General features: G+C 40.9%; 1 protein-coding gene across 1 annotated transcript in view; it reads left to right on the plus strand.

The window, feature by feature from the left end:
• Positions 1 to 17,679, plus strand: part of nfatc1 (nuclear factor of activated T cells 1) — a 39,924-nt gene extending 22,245 nt beyond the window's left edge. Inside the window, 4 exon segments of the mRNA XM_018699476.2 lie at positions 118 to 173; positions 3,393 to 3,525; positions 6,359 to 6,985; positions 15,902 to 17,679. Coding sequence (XP_018554992.1) covers positions 118 to 173; positions 3,393 to 3,525; positions 6,359 to 6,985; positions 15,902 to 15,957 — 872 coding nt within the window. The 3' untranslated portion in view covers positions 15,958 to 17,679.
• Positions 17,680 to 20,470: the final 2,791 nt, after the last annotated feature.

Here is a 20,470-nt window from a genome sequence, read left to right on the forward strand (position 1 = left end):
TAATAATAACAACACTCATTCCATTTCTTCATTTCTGTTGGGAGCCAAGTAGGTGGATTATTTTCTGATTTGTCATTACAAAACCCCTTTTTCTCTTTCTTTTTTTTTATTCTTTAGATGGTCACCACCTCTGGGAGACTGAGGCCAAGGTTGAGAGAGACGCCTCCAAGGCTGTAAGTGATACATACGACACTATTATCATGACGAATCTGGTCTAATTTCAGGATGAAAGCGAGGGTAGTGCAGCTGTTCTCAATCTTCTAAAGTGAACTAAGTGGCAAAACATTTTCAGTCCTCACATTAAAGCAAACTGATGTTCAAATACAGCGAGAGTAAATGGAGCTGCTTCGCCTCATTGCAGTGCAGAATCATTGGAGTTGTGTCCCGTGGAGGGAACAGTACAGAAACTACCAACAGGGACAGGGATTCTACAAAGAGGTTTCTGTCAATGAATTTTCTAAACTAAACACAAAACAAACCCCATATTCTTTTACTGTAATTAGGTGGTGGGAGATATCTCAGAGATGAATATCTCAAAACATGCACAATATATCCAAAAGGAACCACCTGCATGTCTAGACACCACTGAAAATAAAAGAGAACATATGTTTTGGTGTAATTTGGACAAAGCAGTGCTTTAATAACCTTCTAATTTTTATTTTAATCATCATTCTTCTCTGAATAGCATAAAATATGAAGTTAATCTAAATTCATACTGTGTTTTTAAATCTCTTTTAATGTTTGTTAGTAAGAGGAAGAAAAAAACTGCACCCCAAGCCATTAAAAAAATACTTTAAAGGAGTACTTTTGGGAAATACTCTTATTCTTTTGCTGAGAATTAGATGAAAAGACTGACACCACTCTCATACTGTCCATAAAACATAACTACATGCAGCCTCTGCTTAGCTTAGCTTAGCTTAGCTTAACTTAACATAAAGTCTGGAAACAGTCTGTCCGAACATCATAAAATCCACTTAAAGCTCACTACTCAACATATTATATCCCATTTGTTTAATCTGCATAAAAATCAAACAGTTTTAGAGGAGGTTTGCTGGATGTTGTTACCTCTGGACAGAGCCAGACTAGACGGTTCCAGTCTCTGTGTGAAGCTAAGCTAAGCTAACCGGCTGTTGGCTGTGGCTTCACATTTACAGACATGACAGTGGCTTCTCATCTACCTCTCAGCATGAAAGCGAATAAGCACATTTCCTAAAAAGGTATTCATTTCAACCAAGCATACCTACCACAAAATGAATATGAACATTGGATACGCTCACATTGGTCTACAAAATAAGGAAGACGCTCACAGAAGAGTAACTGGAATATAACTGTTGTTTTTTTTAACTCAGTCTGGGGTGGAAGTCCTCAGGGGGAAAAACAGCAGTGTTGTGTTTGAAACGTGTGGAAAAGGTTTTCAAAAGTTCAACCTTCAACCTGTGGGAGTTTGAGCTTGGCAGCGTGTCCTGTCTTGGCCTCGGACAGCTGAGAGAGAGAGAGAGGGACAGAAAGAGGGAGATGTAGTGGTGGGAGTCTGGGAGATAGACGAGGGGATTATGGGGTGTCTATATGTGAAGCGCTGCACCTGCTCACAGTGTCTTCCCATTGCAAAACACACTTTCTCTCTCTCTCTCCTGCTCACACACTCATACAGTGACTGCTGGGACACATCTGTCTGCTTGAATAGACAATGGGTCCCCCTCCCCCTCCAAGCTCTCTCCCTCCCCACGCAGCCCAGTCTGCTGGATTGGTCCCATTTTAAACACTGACGCTGCCTTGGCCAGCTTTAACCTCTGCTGCTGCACCACGATGCAGACCAAACCACAAACTCGGAATACCTCACCGCCTCCGTCACCTGCACAGACCTGACCCTTCCCCCAAGAGAAAGGTCAATTTGGGACAAGAAGGGATGATTTAGTTTTCATTTTAGGAATTATTTACAATTAGATACATCAGGGTATTCATATAAACTCAGACAAATAGCCTTGAGGCAGTCGCTTGAGGAGTTCAAAAATGCTCCTTCATGCTCAGCTTGTCATGTAAAAACATCTTTGGTGATTTTCATTTTACTCAAGCTGAAGCTCCACTGTGAGCTGAGATGGTTTTACAACACAACACATGTGCACATAAACCTTTCAAATGCAAATGAGTGATTTCACTTGTGCATGATTTTGGATTCAAAATTAAGCTTGTTTTTCATCAATATACATAAATTGACACGTTGGACCGCTGCCACACACGTCAAAATGCTGCAAATATTTCCTGTTCAGCCTGGACACAATTAAAGTTTATACCAGCGCAAATGGTGAACAGTTTCCAGAGTTTTTATCAGCTAATTCTCTGAAGGATAGACAGATCGCGGTGGATGAGAGAAGTCGAAAAGCCTCATCTGGCTTCACTTGACTTTACGACTGTGGTGATTTAATAAAACGTGTGTCAGCTTTCACCTGTACATGTCAGGGCCAGCCGTCCTCCAAAGCGCACTGTTGTAGACAGATGGCTTCCTCCCTGGCTACTGAGCGGCGCCTCCGACACACTCAGACGTATCCACGCGCATGTGCGCAGAAACACACACATGTCGGGCTGATGTGTTCACAAGGCTGAACCCGGGAACGTGGTCGCTCCTGGCCTTCGTTCTCTCCTCAGACAGCAGGAAGCTCTGCTTAGGAAATAAACTATCTGGACACTCATGAGTTCAGTTTATTCACATCAGCTGAGTTATTCACTGTTCAAACAACCGGGCTTCTCTATAAGCTTACTTCATGGTCTCTTTGTGGCTCTCACGTTTGGGATTACAACCAGATTTTCTGATTTTATCCACCGCCTCCTACACACACAACTTCAGGCTTCAAGAAAAGTAGACTAAGTACAATCCAGATCTCAAAACCGCTTTGCTGAGCTGCACTGTCTCTTCCAACCATCCCTGCCAAACAATGACAGAAACAACACAAGATACTCAATAATACTTACTATAGTTCATAGCATGAAGAATTTATGCTTCATGAATTTAAGAATTCGTTGCAACACATTGTCACCTGAAGTGAAACTTAGAAAGAGGAAATGAAAACAGTTACAGCAAAAGAAGTAAAAAATTTAATACTTTTTCCATCTTCCATCAAATCTTAAAGGTTAAAGGTGCCATATGTAACATTAGCATTAGCAGCTGTTTACTTTCTAGCTTAGACGAAACATTGCAAGAACACCAGAGCTGTCTACAGGACTGGAAAGCAACACCAATGTTTTGCTTCTAGTTCTTCTACTGAAGTTAGCATGCTAACCACGTAGCACTAGCTTTATTCACTACAATAACCCAGGCATTGTCTCTTTGTCTGTACGAGCTATAAAAAATTACTTTTGCTCCTTTCAGTCAAGTTGTTAAATTTGTTGCTTTTCAGAATTCGCTCCTCGTTGAAATCCCTCCATATCGGAACCAAAGACTCTCCACTCCTGTCCATGTGAACTTCTACGTCTGCAACGGCAAGAGGAAAAGAAGCCAGTATCAGCGTTTCACCTACGTCCCTGCCAGTGGTAAAGCTCTCCTCCTCATGCTACTGTGTACTTTTCCTGACTAATAATGAGTGAGCAAGTGTCAGAAAAAGGCTCAAAGTGCTTTAAATAAGTAATTAAGACATGATATACAAGAGAGGGCCTGTGAGTGGAAGGAAGCAAGTTTGAGCAACTAGTAGAGAATTTGTTCTTGAGCAAGGCACTTGAAACCCAGCTGCTCCAGTGGAGCTGCTCTGTGTCTCAACAGATCAGACTGAGGTTGCACCACTCTGACTCTCAGAGAAGTCTGTGTAAATAATGATTAATAAAGAAAGTTGGTTTAACACTTGGATGGGAAACAGAGCTGTTGAGGTGGGGACATTTCTCCTTAAGAGTGGATGTTATGAGGATCAGGAACTGTCTTGTCTTTGGGTGGCTTTGGCAGTCGCATGCTTTTGAAGAATGACGCTAACTTTCTCATGAAATATTCTTGCTGTGATTTTACAACAGGAAAAAAATATAAAGAGAGACAGTATCCAACATTATTTATCCAGAATCTGAATAAGATTAGAAATACTCCTTAGATATGATAAATCAAGGGAAGGAATGCTATTTAATGATCAAGAAGCAAGCGTCTTCATGAGAGTTTTATGCAGGGCTGACATTTGGTGAAGCCCTAAAAACTCTGTTTAATAGACATACAGTAGTCAAGCCAATTCGCGGCTCATCCTCGCTTATTCTGCCTTTCTTTGACTTTCCTGTCATCACCACTCTCCGGCTGCTCTTTGCCTTTCATATCCCAGACTAATTAGAAACACTTTAGCCAAGATTTTTACATCTGAAGACGAGAACAAACTGTTTGTATTCCCCCTTGTCTGGTGGTTTTGCTAGGGAGGAACAAAGCAACGCTATTATTCCTCCGTTGTTAAAAAAAAAAAAAATCTATAAAATCTGTTATTTTCCATACCTGAAGCTACATGAACGCTGCAGTGACTGGACACAGAAGGGTGGGGAAAGGGGCATGGGAAAAGCATGTTATTTGAATAGAGAACCTATTGCCAAGCTAAATATAAACACTGACCCACGAACTGAAATGTAAAAACCACTGCTAATTGCGCTCTGGGCTTGGAGCGAAAATCCAGTGGGTGGTTCAAAGCTGTGATTCAAGTGAACTGGCCCAGCCCTGTATGTGGGCGACGGAGTGCCCCACTGTGAAAGTGGAGCATTGTGCCCGGGATGCAGAGAGTGTGAGGGAGGGGACAGATTCAGGAGGACAGCTAGTCTGGTCAGTGTCTCCTAAAGGGTGAGCACCATCAGGGCAACAAGCCAGCTGTGTGAAGAATATGATCTGCCAGTCCAAAGAGAGGAGAAAGTCAAGAAACATTTAACACCAGTGGGCAGATTGAGTGAAAACATAGGTGGAAAAAATGATCAGAAGCTCAATTTTCAATAATAATATGTAAATTAATTTCGCTTTTTTCAAAAATCACATCACATTACCTTTTTTTTTTGCAGCACCAGGTGTGACAGCAGCTCGTACAAAAACAACAGATTTATTTTGGGACATACAGTACACACACACACACACACGGCTGATTTTCACACTCCGGAAACCCAGGGGCAGGCTCTCTTTTGTGGCAAGACAAACATTTGCACTTCTTCTGCTCCTTTCTGTGCCTGTGCATCTGCCTATCCTCTGCAGGCAGACAGACACACTTCCTCCAAACAGGCCAGAAATAGGGGTGCACGTGCTATTTTAGTCCTGCGGTTGGTGTAACCATCTCATCGCAGTTCCTCTTTTACAGTTGTTGACAGTGGAGGCTTCAGTAAGGCATGACGCGCCCTAGTTTCACTCTTTTTTAGTCTAATTAGTCCCTTTTTTAGACTGGTGCACCCTGCAAGATTAAAAATATCTTTCATGAGACATCCCCTAAGCAAGCAGGAAAAACAAACAGATTTACATGAGCAACTAAAAAACTAACAGTCTACATCAGTAAAATATAAGAATAAAAATTGCAGGGGGAATAATAAAATATGAGTAATTTACTACTTCAGCTTTGGTTTCAAACACATGCTCCATATTATGATCTAAAACAGCTTCACCACAGCCATGAAAAGAAGAAATAGATCCAGTTTAGTGATGCAGTGATGAAGCTCGGGGTCAGAGCCGCGCTGTCGTTTGCTTGTAACTGGACTGAAACGCTTGTTATATAAGACTGATGTCGTGTCACGAGCTGCAGCAGACTGACGGCCCACATTTGAAAATTTAGTGTCCAACATGTTTTGTGCTGGAATCTGGACGAGTGGCCAAGATCACAGCGACTGAGAACAAGTCCTGCCTCATTTGAACTCAGCATTGGTCCTCGCCTGTGCAATAACCACAATCCACGAACACCCCGAAGCCACCATTTTGTCTTTTTTCAGCTGGATCTTGGGTTAAAAAGCAGCTTTCATGTCCAGTTCAACTTTTTTCTCTCTCTGTCTCAATGAGCGGGCAGTAATTTATTTTAAATTACTAAGCCCTGCTGAGTATGGAGCTGCTGTTGCAGCGACATATTTCATATCGCACATTTAGTGGATATTAGCACCAGAGCAGGATCCAAGGAAAATAGGCCTTTTATTATAGAAGCTGCTGGATGTTTCTCGTGTTGATGAGTCATCCCTTTTTTCCTTATTTTTTTTCTAGTTTTGTGAATATTTTCAGCAGGGTGGGAGAGCTCAAGCCCAGACACAGAGACTCATTGATGAGAGTGTTTGTTTGGCAGCGGGTATCCTAGCCACAAACCCACTCACTCACTCACACTTGCAGGAAGGTCGGAATATGTGTTTACTCATTTAGCTTTTCCTCCTTCTGTTTTCCCTCCTCCTCTCTCAGTTCCAACAATAAAGACGGAGCCACACGACGACTACGACGCCCCACTGATGTGCACTCAGCATGGTTCCACTCTGGCCTTGCACCCGAAGCCATTCTTCCCCCCACAGGTTATGACCCCAATGATGACCTCTGACCTCAGGCCATGCGTCGTTGGCGGGGCTTACCCCGTCAGCCAGCAGAGACTGGCAGCCAAGCCCTCCTCGCTGCCCTCCTCGTCCTCTCCGAGCACCAGCCCCAAACTGCACGACCTGTCGCCCTCGCCTTTCTCCAAGTGCCTCCCTGCCGGCCCGGCGGTGCCGCACCAGGGCCCCCAGTCCCCGATCCCTCACGTCTCCATCATCCAGGAGACTCCCGGGCGCTACCAGCTGCCCAGCCTCTACCCGCCCAGCAGCTCCTCCTCCTCCCCGACCTCGCAGCCCTCCACCCCGACCGACGCTCCCTTCTCTCCAACCCACTGCATGACACCAGCCCAGCCGGTCAGCGGCAGCACCAGCCCAGTTGCCCAGCAGCACCCCAAAATGCCAGAGAGAGGGCGACCCTCCCTGCAGGAGGACGGCAGCCCCCCGACGCTGGCTGTCAGCATCAAACAAGAGCCACAGGAGCTGGACCAGATGTACCTTGATGATGGTGAGTGAAAAAGATTTTACAAACTTATTCTTATTTTTCTAATCCAGTGCAGTGGAAAAAATTATGTGAGCAACCCCCGTCCAACCCCCTAATTAACTAAACAAAAAGGTTTTTATTGCCCTCCAGCATAAAATGACCATATTATAACTGCAGGTGCTGATAGCATTTTTGATCAATATCGTATGACTCGCCGATCACTTTGCCAGGAGCTGAAACATTTGGCCTTCAAAACTCAGATTGCAGTTTTTGTTCTGGCACAAATCCCCTCACCCATTATCATTTAAAGGAACTGTTCGACATTTTGAGAAAGTTACATGAGAAAATTGATACGACTCCTGTGCCCTTAGTGGTTAATGTGCTTACTTGACTTTGTTATGAAAATGTGACTTTACTGCTTGTGTCAGTTACACAGTTTTAGGCCTTTCTACTTTACTGGAATAGAAGCTGTCAAAAGTCCTGCACTTTTAATATCACTTTACAAATTCTCTAACTTTTGTGGCACTCCTTCCCTTTGCTGTCAACTTTCTTCGTCGTCTAAGCTCTGAGGTAATTAGATCAAAGAATCCCTGTGGTCTACTGTTTGATATATTTGGCTTTAAACCCTGAATGAGACATGGCTGGCCAAAGCTCCCTGATACAATAAATGCAGTGTTTTTTTGTGACGCCCTTTATTTATCTCAGAGAGGGCAGGATTTTAGGAGCACAAACTTTATGATCTCACTGCTCTGGCCCTCTGCGCTCACCACTGAGGTTCGGGGGCCGTGTGCTCTCTCGCTGCGGTGATTTGAAATAAATTGGATAAATGATCTTCCTCTGGGCAAGAAAAAACATCGCCTGGCTGTGTGTAAGTCCCAGGGAGGAAAAGTGAGTGCAGTAGATGAAGAAACACTAACCAGCAGCTATCAGCGCACAGAGCAGCAGGGCTTTGATCCGACACCAGAGCCCCCGCTGAATCGTCTGGCCGAGCTTCCTGACGATGGCGAATGGGCCGCAGACTGCAGGACTCAGACTGTTCCCATGCCACTTCCTCTGAACAGTCTGAGTAAATACATTAACACTTGTTAGCCCTGTCTGTAGGGAAAGCTGGCTAGAGCTAGAGCATGAGATTTGATTTGTAATTATGTTGTAACTAGTGCCACCACTGCTCATGTCTTGATGATTTCTAGGTTCAAATGAGGTGTAGTTCAGTTAAAAAAGGTATTAGAGTACACCACCATAACCATGATGGATATTTCTGAGGTGCTGTGCCACCAATTACACTTGTTTTCATTGGCAAATTGAAGGAAATTTTACTAAACATTCCAAACTTAATGCAGCCTCTCACTTCATTAAAACCTTTGGCAGAGTTTAATAGGACTTCTTCTGCTTTATGGCCTCGCTCAGGTGTGGTGTTACTGTAGTTTCTTGTCAAGAATGCTTGTTAAAACTCAGACAATGACACCTGAGACTTTTAAGGAGCTAAGACACTGTGGAGTGTCACTGAAGAATATTAATTGAAAAAAGGACTGTGTGTGTTATTCAGTATATAATGATCTGTACTTTATTTTCAGAGGCCAAGCATTAATAACAGCCATTTACTTATTTAATGCAGCACAGTTTGATTTAATTTCAGAACATTTAATTTAAACACATGAATGTTTAACCGCTCCTGTCAAGTAACCACAATAAACTTTAAATGAAAGTGACACAGTCAGGTGTTTTTGATCTCCCACCCAAACTTTGTTGTTGCCCAGTTGTCTGTAACCGGAGCTGATATCTTCTCTCTGTTTGTGCAGCCCTCTCATATTCATCAGGATCCCCCTCTGTTAAACATTTTTTTCACACCATCCCCTGAGAGGTTACAAACATGTCTGCTCATGGAAAGTCTGAATCATATTCTCTGGCCTCGAGCCGCAGCTATAGGCTGCAGGGTGCACGGTCTGAACTCCTCCGCCGCCGAGGCCGAGAGAGATGGAGTCCGGCCACGCTGCCATAAAACTTGCTGACTGGAGAGGTTTGCATGCTTCCCCTTTGGCTCACAGAGAGTCTGGGAGAGGTGGCCAAAGCCATACATTATGCTGCACAGTAGTGTGCAGAAGACTTTTGTCAGCGGTGAGGTAACATGAGCGAAACACGTGCATTTTGAAGCCAGATCTGAGCCAAATAGCATTACGACATGCTTTTTTACGGCGTGTTGTGGCCTTGTTAGATGTCAGAGCTTTACAATTGATGACCTGAGACTTTAGACGATCATTGGCAAAGTTTTTGAGAGTAAATTGTGAGTAGGACATGACTGAATCTTCCTGACCTTAAACTATAAAACTCACTCAATTATTCGCAGCTACAGCTTGAAAAAAAGAAGCTATATTCATCATTAGTTTGTATGATCACAATATATTTTCACATTGACTTTACACATGATGTTTCATTTAAGGTTTGGGTGAATTATCAGCTTATTATTAATTTATGCTTAAAGTACCTTTGGAGGAAATTTATCACATATTCATCAATATCCACATCTGTTAGGTATTACAGTTACAGATATTGATTCATTGCTAAATACAGTGAGTGGCCAGAAAAGAAAAGAAAAACACCAACATGATGTAATGCTACAGCCCTGCAATAAAAAGCAACCTTCCTTTAAAAGTTCAGTTTTAGTAGAGACGACTTTACCTTTGTGTTTTCATTCTGTCCTTTGTGTTTTGAGACAACACTCTGTGGTGGTCTTTCAGTTAGATATAAGAGGTGTTTGTAATATTTTGTCCACCTCATTTAAATATAGGGAGGAGCATGAATATTAGGCACATGTTACAGTATATTACAATCCAGTGTAGCACCTACAAAGCTAAGAGTCTACAACAATACTAGCAACTGTAACTTTTACCATTTTCACTGTCGCAGTTTAGCATATTAGCGTAATGTTTACTAATTAGCGCTACACACAAAGTACAGCTGAGGCTGATGGGAAAGTCATTAGTTTTGCAGGTATTTGGTCATAAACCAAAGTATTCATGATGTTGTGAGATGAAAAGTCAGTAAGATTCGTCCTCTGGGGACCATGAAATTTCATAGCAATCCCTCCAGTAGTTGTTGAGATATTTCAGTCTGGACCAAAGTGGTGGACTAACAGCAAAAATGGTCAGTTTTACAAAGGTCATATTTAATATGGGATTGTTGTTTTGGGTTGCATAACAACAGAGGTTTCCATTTTTCTGGTTGCTCAGTGAATGAAAGAACATTGTCATTGTGGTAATATTTTGCTGAAGTCTTCTCCCTTTCTGTTATTCTTTTTTCAAGGTCTACAAAGTTTCATTCTCTCCAAAGCGCCATTGTCCACTCATGTTCTTTATAAATAATACCTGGGTTAAAAAAAAATTGGCAGAGACTGTGGTGAACTACAGAACTGCTCTGTGGGACTGACTTGCAGTAACCCAGTAGGAGCCTCATAAAGTGGGCCAAGAACATCTCGTGGCTTGTGGCCTGGACTTGACGTGGCAGTAAACGGGGAGGGGGGGATTTGTGGTGTTTTCTGCCCCACCACCCCCCCAGCCTTTTTTCTCTTATTGTCTCAGCTCTGGACTCTCAGCTGGTTTATTCACAGCATCAGAGAGGCTGTTGAATATGTCGTCGCCTGATCATTTCCTCTGTAGAATTGTGTTATTACAGGCTGGATTGTGTTGACGCGTTTCAGCCCTTAATGAGGCAAACAGCGCTGTCCTGCTAATTGTTTGGGAGTTCCTCATTCGTTGGGGGTTTCCTGGTTGGAGCGCTGGGCTGTATCAGTCAGCCCCAGCTGCTGTGGACCTCCATGGGACAGGAAACCAGTTCCTGGATTACGTCGTATCAAACAGCACCTTCCTTCTCTTAAATAACTAAAGTTTGACACACAGAAAAACATATTTCCGCTCTAACAGTGCAGCGCCTCATGTTACATTAATAACAAAGCTCTTAGACTCTGCAGGATTTAAGTGTTTAAGATAATACTCTTCCTTTATAAACACACAATATACAGTGCATATTCAGAGAATATTGTCCTCCATTTAGCCTGTATTGTCTCATAAACATGGAGACAGGACTACAAGGTCCATTTAGTAGCTGTTCTGGAGCTTTCAATCATAGCAGATGGTCTTCATCAGCAGATGGAGTTTGTCCAGTTGTCACTGAACAGTAGATGTTCAATCTTCCATTTAGTTTCTAAGCACTAATGGACTCCTCATCTGTGTTGGCTGAAAAGCTGAGGTTCAAAGTTCATTCTTGACTTTGAAAACAGTAATTGAGAAAAAAACTTCAAGGTCCATTTAGTAGCTGCTCTGGAGGTTTTTGATCATACAGAATCACAACCATATCAAGAATGAACTTTGAACCTCAGCTTTGAAGCCAACACAGACGAGAAGTCTTTAAAGAAAACGTAAAAGTAAAAATCTGAATATCTGCAAACTTCATCTGTTGATGAAGACCATCTGATATGACTGAAAGCTCCAGAAAAGCCACTACATGGACCTTGTAGTGAGACTGTTTTCTCAAACATTCCCCCCTTCAAGGCTAAATGTAAAGTAAGAAGATTATAATTTTTGATTATAACTTAAATCAAAAGCACAAGTACATAACATTTTTCTAAATTAAAAAAGAAATCCAGCCCCTCACTGTGTTTGCTGATGTTGACTTTGATGTTCGAACCGTCTCTGTCATTCAAATGTCTCTATTGAGCAAATCAATGTGGCCAAAGAGCCACATGACACAGATGTCACACTGGTGCTGGGTCTATTTTTAGGACTTTGTTGTAAACACACTTAGAGATCAATAGATTGACTTCTGTTTTTCAATTAGATGCTCCACATCAAATGTGACAGCACAGTGAAAAGTGGGCCATGGCAACGGACACATAAACAGTAAATGTTGTGGCCTCAGTGGGATGAAAGATAAAGTTTTACTGCCTGGTTTCCCTTTGTTTTACATCAGAATAGATTTCTGAATCTGACTGAATTCTGTCTTTTACCGTTTCATTATTACATGTAAAGCTGTTCCGACACATATGGCGCACGAAGTGGCGCAAGGAAAAATATCTGAATGCCATAGTTCATCCGTGGTTTTGATAGTTGCCAGACAGGTGATGACATGATGTGGAGGTCTGATGATGTCTTGATGTCCGTAATTTACGGCCGACGTCCTGGCTCGAAGTGCGCGCTGAGAGGTTGGTGTAATAACGTCCCCTTGAGGATTGAACTTAAAAGAATATATCCTTCCACCTCCAGATGTGTAGAAGGTCAAAGCCAGATCAAATAGAGGAGCGGAGGTCAGTCAGTTCAGTCTGGGCCGGGAAGAACACACATGGCAGCAGGACAGCAGACTGTAGGAGGGCGGAGATGAGGTCTGACTGTTTATTTCTTCAGGTTCAACTATGTCCTCTGGTAATATTGGTCATATTCTCACATTCACATGGCTGGGGGCAGCTGTCCTTGATGCAGTGCTGTAGAAAGCATCTTGCCTTATATACACAGAAAAATGGATCATCTAATCAGCTAAGCTACTGATCCTGATTAAACTGAATCTGAAATCTGAGGAGTGTAAGTTTCATTCATGATCTCCAATGCAAGATTGCAGAAAGTCTTGACAAGAGATGGGTTTACCCATTCATCCACTAAAGGTCAAAGCGAGTGGCTCTGGCATTTTTCATCCCATTACTTATAAAACATAAAGCAAGTAGTAGACCACAAGTTTTTAGATTCATTATTCTTCCCTCCAGGCAGCTGCTGTTCCAGTACACAAGCAATAGCAATTTGCTGAAACAAGAAACTTGTTTGAAAATGTTTATTCATCATAATATCATCTTTATTCTTTCACTGAAATCCTATTGTTGTTGTGTGATAAAGACGCTGTGAGCAGAGACCGTTTTGAAAAGGCTCCATGGTGGTGCACTAAAGATCAGTCCCACATCCAAGATATTATTTTGTTTGGCAAATTATTTTTGGATTATTTTCTAGATTACTTTCTCAAGTAATTGTTTTGTCAACTAAATGTCAGAAAATAGGGGAAAATAGCCAATCACAATTTCAATCAGAACCCACAGAGGTGTTTTCAGATGTCTTATTTTGTTCAGCCAACAGTCCAAAACCCAAAGACAGTCACTTTACAATTATATTATAAAGATAAAAGCAGATTTTAATACATAAATGAAGGGACAGGAACAAATGGTTGCTTTAAAGCAAGATAAAAAAGACTCAGAAGTCATTAAAAACCAGCGTTCTGCACATAAAAACCACTTAACTGCTTGGATGCATAGCCTGACAGAATTAATTACTCCTTTGTGGCGTCAGAGGGCGCTGTTGCTCAACAAAAGTTACACTGTGTTGCTTTACATGTATGAAATCAACACATAAATTTATATTATGTAATATGAAGTGTACATAATACTGAGTCAGAGGGTTAAAAGAATGTAAAAACACTGGTATGGTCCTTTAATTTTCAAGTTTTGAATCTTGATCATGAGTCTCAGGCTTATTTTGGCCGTCTGCTAAATTAAACACAAGTGATTTAAAGCACCTGAATACAAACGTCACTGCTGCTTTGACGAGTTTTCTCCACGCTGCCAAGTTCCTCACAAAGACATGTTGCTGTGATTTGCACCCTGTCTTCGTAGTCACATAATAGGTTCAATGTGTCCATGTGTTTCTGTGACACACTGATGTGAGATCGCTGCTGTAATGTAGTTATCAAACCTCTCAAGAGATCCCTCCCTGTTCCTTTATTAAGAGCAGACAATCAACAAGCCAAACACATTAAGGTCATGTCTAGACAGTATGAGAGCTCTGCATCACTGTGTGCTCTGTGCCCGCAAAAAGCTTCAGTCAAATTTGTTGTCCAGAAACCAGCGTTTGCAGACACACTTTTTATTTGTGTTATTTTGGTTTCTTTTGAGTTATTTTTCTGCTATCTCTAGGTGATGATGACACATTTTTATGTTTTTGTTTTTTTGTTTTTTTTTACCATGGTAGCCTCCCACGCGCTCCTAAACAGCTCCACAGAGGCATGTACACCCCCTCATCTTTTTCATGATAGGAAGTAGGTGATATTTCTGTTAGGAAGCAGCTGTGCCAGTGCTGGGTCACTGAGGGAAAGGCTCCTCTGCTGCCTGCGATGAAAATCAATGTTGTTTTTTTTAATCCTTCCATTGTGTGGAGGGGAATCTCAGGTTTCCAGGCTGCTTTTCCAACGTCCAGTCAGTCAAAGGGAATTCCTCCCTCGGCCTGCTGGCTAGGATTCTCGGGGCCGGCTCCAGGGGTGTTCCCCTTCCCTTCTCACATTTCTCATCCTTGTGAGAGCCACGAGAGGGGGCCTGAACCTGAACCCAGACGCTGATTAGAAAAGTGAGAAGCAGATTAAAGAGGGAGGAACCATGGAGACTATCTCGTCAAAGTAATAAATGAGGTCGCAGATAAGAATGGTAAACGCTAATGAAAAATGAACCGTCTCAATCTCCTTTAGTGAGGAAAAAAAATGACTGATTTGTTCTTTCATCTGTTATCAGTTTATAGATGTCTATATGTTTTTCTGGGTTAGCTTGAGTCAGCCTGCGTAGCTGTTCTTGGAACATCCCACCTTTGTCAGCCAAAGCACACAGCTGATTAAAACAGATAAACAAGTGCACCTGGATCCTTTAGAGACAGCAGGAGGTTGCATCATCTCTCCTGATAAAAAAGGTCTGGGGATTTCAGATATAATTTGATTCTATTAGGTCAGCTCAGAGGAAATAACAGGTCCAATATAGCTCAGAGGATTTTATTCACACCAGTGGGAAAAAAGCTGCATTAATAAATGTTTGATTATTAATTAAAAAGTAACAGTGTGTAATGTGGAAGATGTCACTCGTAGCGACAAACCCACATTGAATTATCTCCCAGCTCAGCAGTTTCCCTCAGCTCGGTGATGTGTTTTAGTATCTTCCAGCTCATTGTTTTAGCCTCCAGAGCAGCTTCAGTGTTCTTTTTCATTGACTCTCAAAGTCTCTGGACACTACTGGAGGAATAGAAAACCATTCCTGCGAAAGATATTCCATAATTTGGTGTTTTGCTGATGGTGGTGGCGAGTGCTGTCGACACGTCAGTCAACTGGGTTGAGATCTGGTGACTGCGAAGGCCACAGCATATGATTCACATCAATTTCATACCATTCAGTGACCCCTCCTGCTCTATGGATGGGAACGTCGTCATTCTGTCTCTTCGCTCATTTTTCAGCGAATTTGTCAACCATTTGTATTTCAGACATAAATAAGAGCAAATATTTGTTTAATGACTCCAAATGAATGCTAATGTTGCTCCATGACAGCTGGATGTGTAAATTTACAACTGTTTTTAAGTCATAATATCTCAATGTTGTGTTTTGAGCTTGTTGCACTTGCCAAAAACAAATAGTTTTTGCAGATTTAAGCTGTTCTTAAAGCATCTGAAAACTTCTTTTAGATGTAAACATTAAATAATCCAGACAAAATAAGCAACAATCAAAGTTTAAGTTGAAAAAAAAAAACAAACTTTTTTGGCTTTTATTTGGTAAGAACAGTCGAAAAGTGATGAAAACACTGATGAGCTTCAACTTGACTGTGTGTGTTTGATATGTTTTTATTGACAGTGTCCCGGCAACACAAGTTAACAACTCGATCATCACTATCATCAGATTTTGATTTAAATATTTCCAAATTCTGATTGTTGCATGGAAATATGTGACAATGCCTTTTTCCTGCCCTGCTTCAAACCACAGAGATGAGCAGAGTGGAAAACATAAATACAGAATGCGTTCTAACATCTTTTAAAAATGTGTGTTCATGTCGGATGCTATCAGTTTTGGTAAGGAGCTAATTTTCACGGCCTGTGTTTTACTTTAAATGCCAACACTCAGTGTGTTGACTGATATACTGACCTTCCCTTTCTCTCTTTTCCTTGACAGTCAATGAGATCATCAGGAACGACCTGTCGAGCATCTCCGTCCACAGCCATGCATAGTTTCCCATCACCTGCAAAACTGACAAAGGAAACACAAAAGAAAAGGGAAACACCAAACAAAGCTGACTGTGCTTTGCATGACTTGGACTACAGCGTGCAAGAAGCATGCAAAAGCAAATGCAAGGAGAACAAATGTAAATGTATTGTCCAGATGACCAGGGTCCAATGTGTGCCTTGTTTTTCATATATAATGCCTTTACGCAGAAATTATCCATGGAATAAATCACATGACTGACTTTTTTTCAAGACGTGTAAATTGACTATGTAGCAACTGAACCTGCCCTCCCCAACCCCAACAACCAAGTATGCTTTTAGAGGACCAAGAATTGTTTTTATATGTCTTTTTTTGCTGCAGTTTGTAAATGATTCAGTGCCTATGTGTTATGTAATTTGTATATACAGTTTCTGTACTGCTTCAGTTTGCATATCTGGCTTTACAGAGAGACAATTTAACAGAGAAGTGCCTTTGACTGGAAATGGAAAGATGTGGCTTGAGTTTGTCTTCACAAGTTCAACCTCAAAATTTCAAATTAAAGTTTTTTTTTTTGTTTGTTTTTTAAAGTGAGATAATGTAACTTTTGCTGAGCTGTGGCGACTGTGGCTACAAGTGACAATTATGGGGTAATGGTAAATGCTAAGGGGATACTGTAGCACTAGCACAAATGGAGAATTGTCATACAGTGAGCAAACTGACCGAGCAATGTCCGTTACACAGTAATATCTGTCTAAACATTAGCTAACATTAGCCACCATAAGCTACTGGTCATACCAGACCAGAATCCATTTTGTAACAGGAAGAATGTGTTTTTTTCTTATTTCAAAAGTTGCATGGTCTTGTTTTAAATCATATTTGGTTATATTTTGGTCATTTGATAGATTTGACAGATTAAGTTACAATTAATAAAACTGAATACATTTTCTGTATTCACAGTCAACAACAAGCACTTAACCACTAAACCTGTGGGATTAATTGTTATTATTCTATTAAGGCAACACATTATTGTCACTTGAAGTCAGACAACAATGACAAACCTATTCATTTGATATGTTACCTAAACCTCAAACCAAGTTCTTATGCCTTTATGCACTCTTACAGCACAAACAACTATGTGTAGTCTCATGATATTGAGTCATTTTGTGTCACTTTTTGAGATAAACACAATATGGACTGCATACTGACTTGAACTTTGGAGTAAACTGTTGGTTACAGTAAAACTAGTTGGACTTTTATCAAAGATAAAATCATCTCAGTTTTGACAAAGCTTGACTTTTTATTACTCCCTGGAAGCTATGCAACATGCAGGTAGCTGTCAAAGAATGTAAACAATCAGCGTGAGAAGGTCTCAAATCCAAAGAATACTTAATAATGGTGAACAGCAATACAAATACTATATTAATTCTTTAATGTTTGTTTTTGTATTTTCATATTTATTCTCTTAGCATGTGCTCTGCTTATCCATGTTTATCATACAGCTTCTTTTACATGGTTACCTACATACTGTGGTTTATGTACTAATTTGTTTGCGCTCTTATAAAACTGAAATGGCTGACACACTTGTTCCCAGTTTTATATGTATTTATGAGTCTTAATCCATGTTACTGAAGGGCATGAAAGAAGCCTTACTGAAATGTTTACCAAGGAGGTTATTGTTAGTCTGTAATGCTTAATTCTGCTTTGTGATCTATTTTGTGTATTTGTCAATAAATAAGCCTTCATCTCTTTATGGTGTCTGTCTCACTGTAGACATGACATGCAGATTAGGATTAGATTAATATGGATGACATACTGTCCATATTAATCAAATCTAATCTGAAGCGGCATTTGAAAAAACGCACTATGATATGTTCCTGTTTCCTGCGCCTTCTCCTGAAATATAAAACATCCTGCTTTCACCAGAGCTGTACTGCAAATTTATAGTAAGCAGAGACATAGACATACAGATTTTATGTTAAAGGACCATATCAGCATGGACTATACTGCATGTTACATATTATACACAAAGCAAGGTTCAAGTAAAGTCCAGTCTGGTAAGTGATTTTTCATACATAGATATGAATAGAAAATGTTGTCAGCAACTATGTATGATGATGATGATTTGCAGGGAGCTAAAACTTTCAGAAAACACTGCTATGGTCCTTTAAAATGAATTTATTTTGTATAAGCCTGAGACATTGTACTGTAGGTTTGTGCTTTTGCAGCTTTTCATGTAAGTTACTGAAAATATTCTACTCAAAAAAAGTTCAGTCTTTGTGGTTTTGTGTTTATTTTGTGCAGTTAAAATCATGTAAAATTGGATGAGAAACATGTCTGTAATGTGCAGGAAAAGGCTAAAAACCCAGAGGATTCTAGGCAACAAACCACAAACAAGATCTGAACACAGAAATGAAATAATCAGCATTTTATTTCTGTGGATAGATAGAAATAACTTTTCCAAACACAAACAACCAGAGAAAATAGAAGGAAAAAAAATATCAGACTTGTTAGAGTAGAAGCATCGAGCTTCAGGTTTGATTCTGCTGTAGCAGTAAAACTAAAGCAGAAATCAATCCCACATCCATTAACCCCACAACATTCAGCATCGTTTACATTAACGTACTCTTTCCTGCATCCACAGAGTTCACCCTTTCATTAAGGATCTATATCAGAGTTTGTTTACTGCAAGGAAAAAAACTTTCATACTACAACCTAAGCACTTCATCTGCATGACTGATAATCCCAGAAAGAATCTCAAATCCATAAACTGTTCTTTTACAAACGTTTTCTAAATGTAATGTCACTGTTCAACCCCTTCCAGTGCTGCGGGTGGATGTTAAGATGTTGTGGTGAACACTGACACCCTGTGGTCTGTATAACTCCAGCTGGATTTTAAACACACATCAATCTTCTTCTTCTTCAATCTTAGCACTGACAGATGCTGGTTTCTGTTGTTTTTATACTCGATTGTGTCACAGCCCGCACCGACACCGAAACTCGTCTTTTATGAAAATCAGGACGGGTTGGATTCTCTGTTTTGTTGGTTTTGCTTAGTTGCCTCGCACCTGTTCTACGTCCATTAGGAAAATCAGGTGTCATTTTTTCCTCAGTCTGTGAATTATTTTGCTGACGACTCTGACGTCCAAGCAGCAGCTGCACACACCAGGTAAGCTTCAATTTAAAAGGTTTATTTAATTTTAAAGATTAGATTTATCAGTGAGTATTTTATATGTTGTTGTCTATAAATTTATGTTATCAAATATCTTTGCCTGTAAATTAGCTCTAAAAATCCTACTTTTTCAAAACAAATGAAACTGCTAGTACTGTGTTTTTCCTCATTTTAGTGCAGCAATTTGCTTTATTCTGTCTTGTCTCAACATATGTTAAATATATATCTCTTAAAGAGCTTAAAGAACTAGAAAAAGGTTGAATTGACATTGCCTTGGTATAATTTTTATTACTACAATAGAACAAGTCAGAAGATCAAACCCTGTAGGAATCAGAGAATGTGTTTATTTATAATCTGCAGCTCCCTCCTCATCAGCAGCTTCTCTCTGCTAGTCTGTTTCTGCCAGGATGCAGGATTCATTTAAAAATTCCACCAACTCCAGTAGGAATGTATCCTGTGTGTGTGGACCGAGTGAAAAGGTGCTTCTTACACTGACTGATGTCAGTACTTTTCTCATGGGACAACCAGTGATCGTCAAACTGCTGTGGATCACCTTCACATCCGCCAAGACTCCCGATATCCTGAATGTTAATTCAGCTGTCTTCCACAACTTCCAGTACTTGATATCCGTCGTGCATGTAATTGTCCTCTTTGCTCTGCCACCTGTCCATAAAGATCTGCTCACGTTTATGTTTGTGTACGCACAACTTGGAGGGCCAGCAAATTTAGCTTTCATCTGCATGCAGAGATATGTTGCTGTGGTTCACCCTACACTTTACCCTCTGCTGAACAAATACAGAATCAGGGAGGCTTGTGCTGTGACAGTGTGGCTCCTCTCTCTGCCCCTTGCTTTTGCAAGTGTTTTTGCTGGAGACACCTTCCCCTTTGGTACAGAGGGCATTATAAAGAGTTTCCCATTTTATGTGACGGTGTTTATGGTTGGAATGACGGTGCGGGGCACCATCAGAATCATGAAGACGCTGAAGAAGTCCAGCCCAGGGAATGACAAGCTGCACCCTGCCAAGAAGCGAGCCTTCAAAACCATCCGCGCTACGTCAATCATCACCCTGTGTTTTTACGTCCCAGTGACTGTGTTTGAAAGGTTCCTGTTTCTGGGTGAATGTGTAAATGGCTGTTTAATTACACCTGTGTGTATACTCCTGCTGTCTGCCGCAAGTGTTGTGCATCCACTGTTTTACCTCTCCACCCAAGGCAAGCTTCCCTGTTTAAAGTGAGGAAAGAAAACCACATGATTATCTCAACAAACTCCATTCTGAGCAGATTAACCTGAATGTAGACCTTCAGAATTAGAGAGCACGTCTTCATTTTTCTGTAATTATGAAAATCAGCAACCAGGAGAGAGATTTTAG

The sequence above is a fragment of the Lates calcarifer genome, linkage group LG3, assembly GCF_001640805.2.
Source record: "Lates calcarifer isolate ASB-BC8 linkage group LG3, TLL_Latcal_v3, whole genome shotgun sequence".
Classification (NCBI taxonomy): Eukaryota; Metazoa; Chordata; class Actinopteri; family Centropomidae; genus Lates; species Lates calcarifer.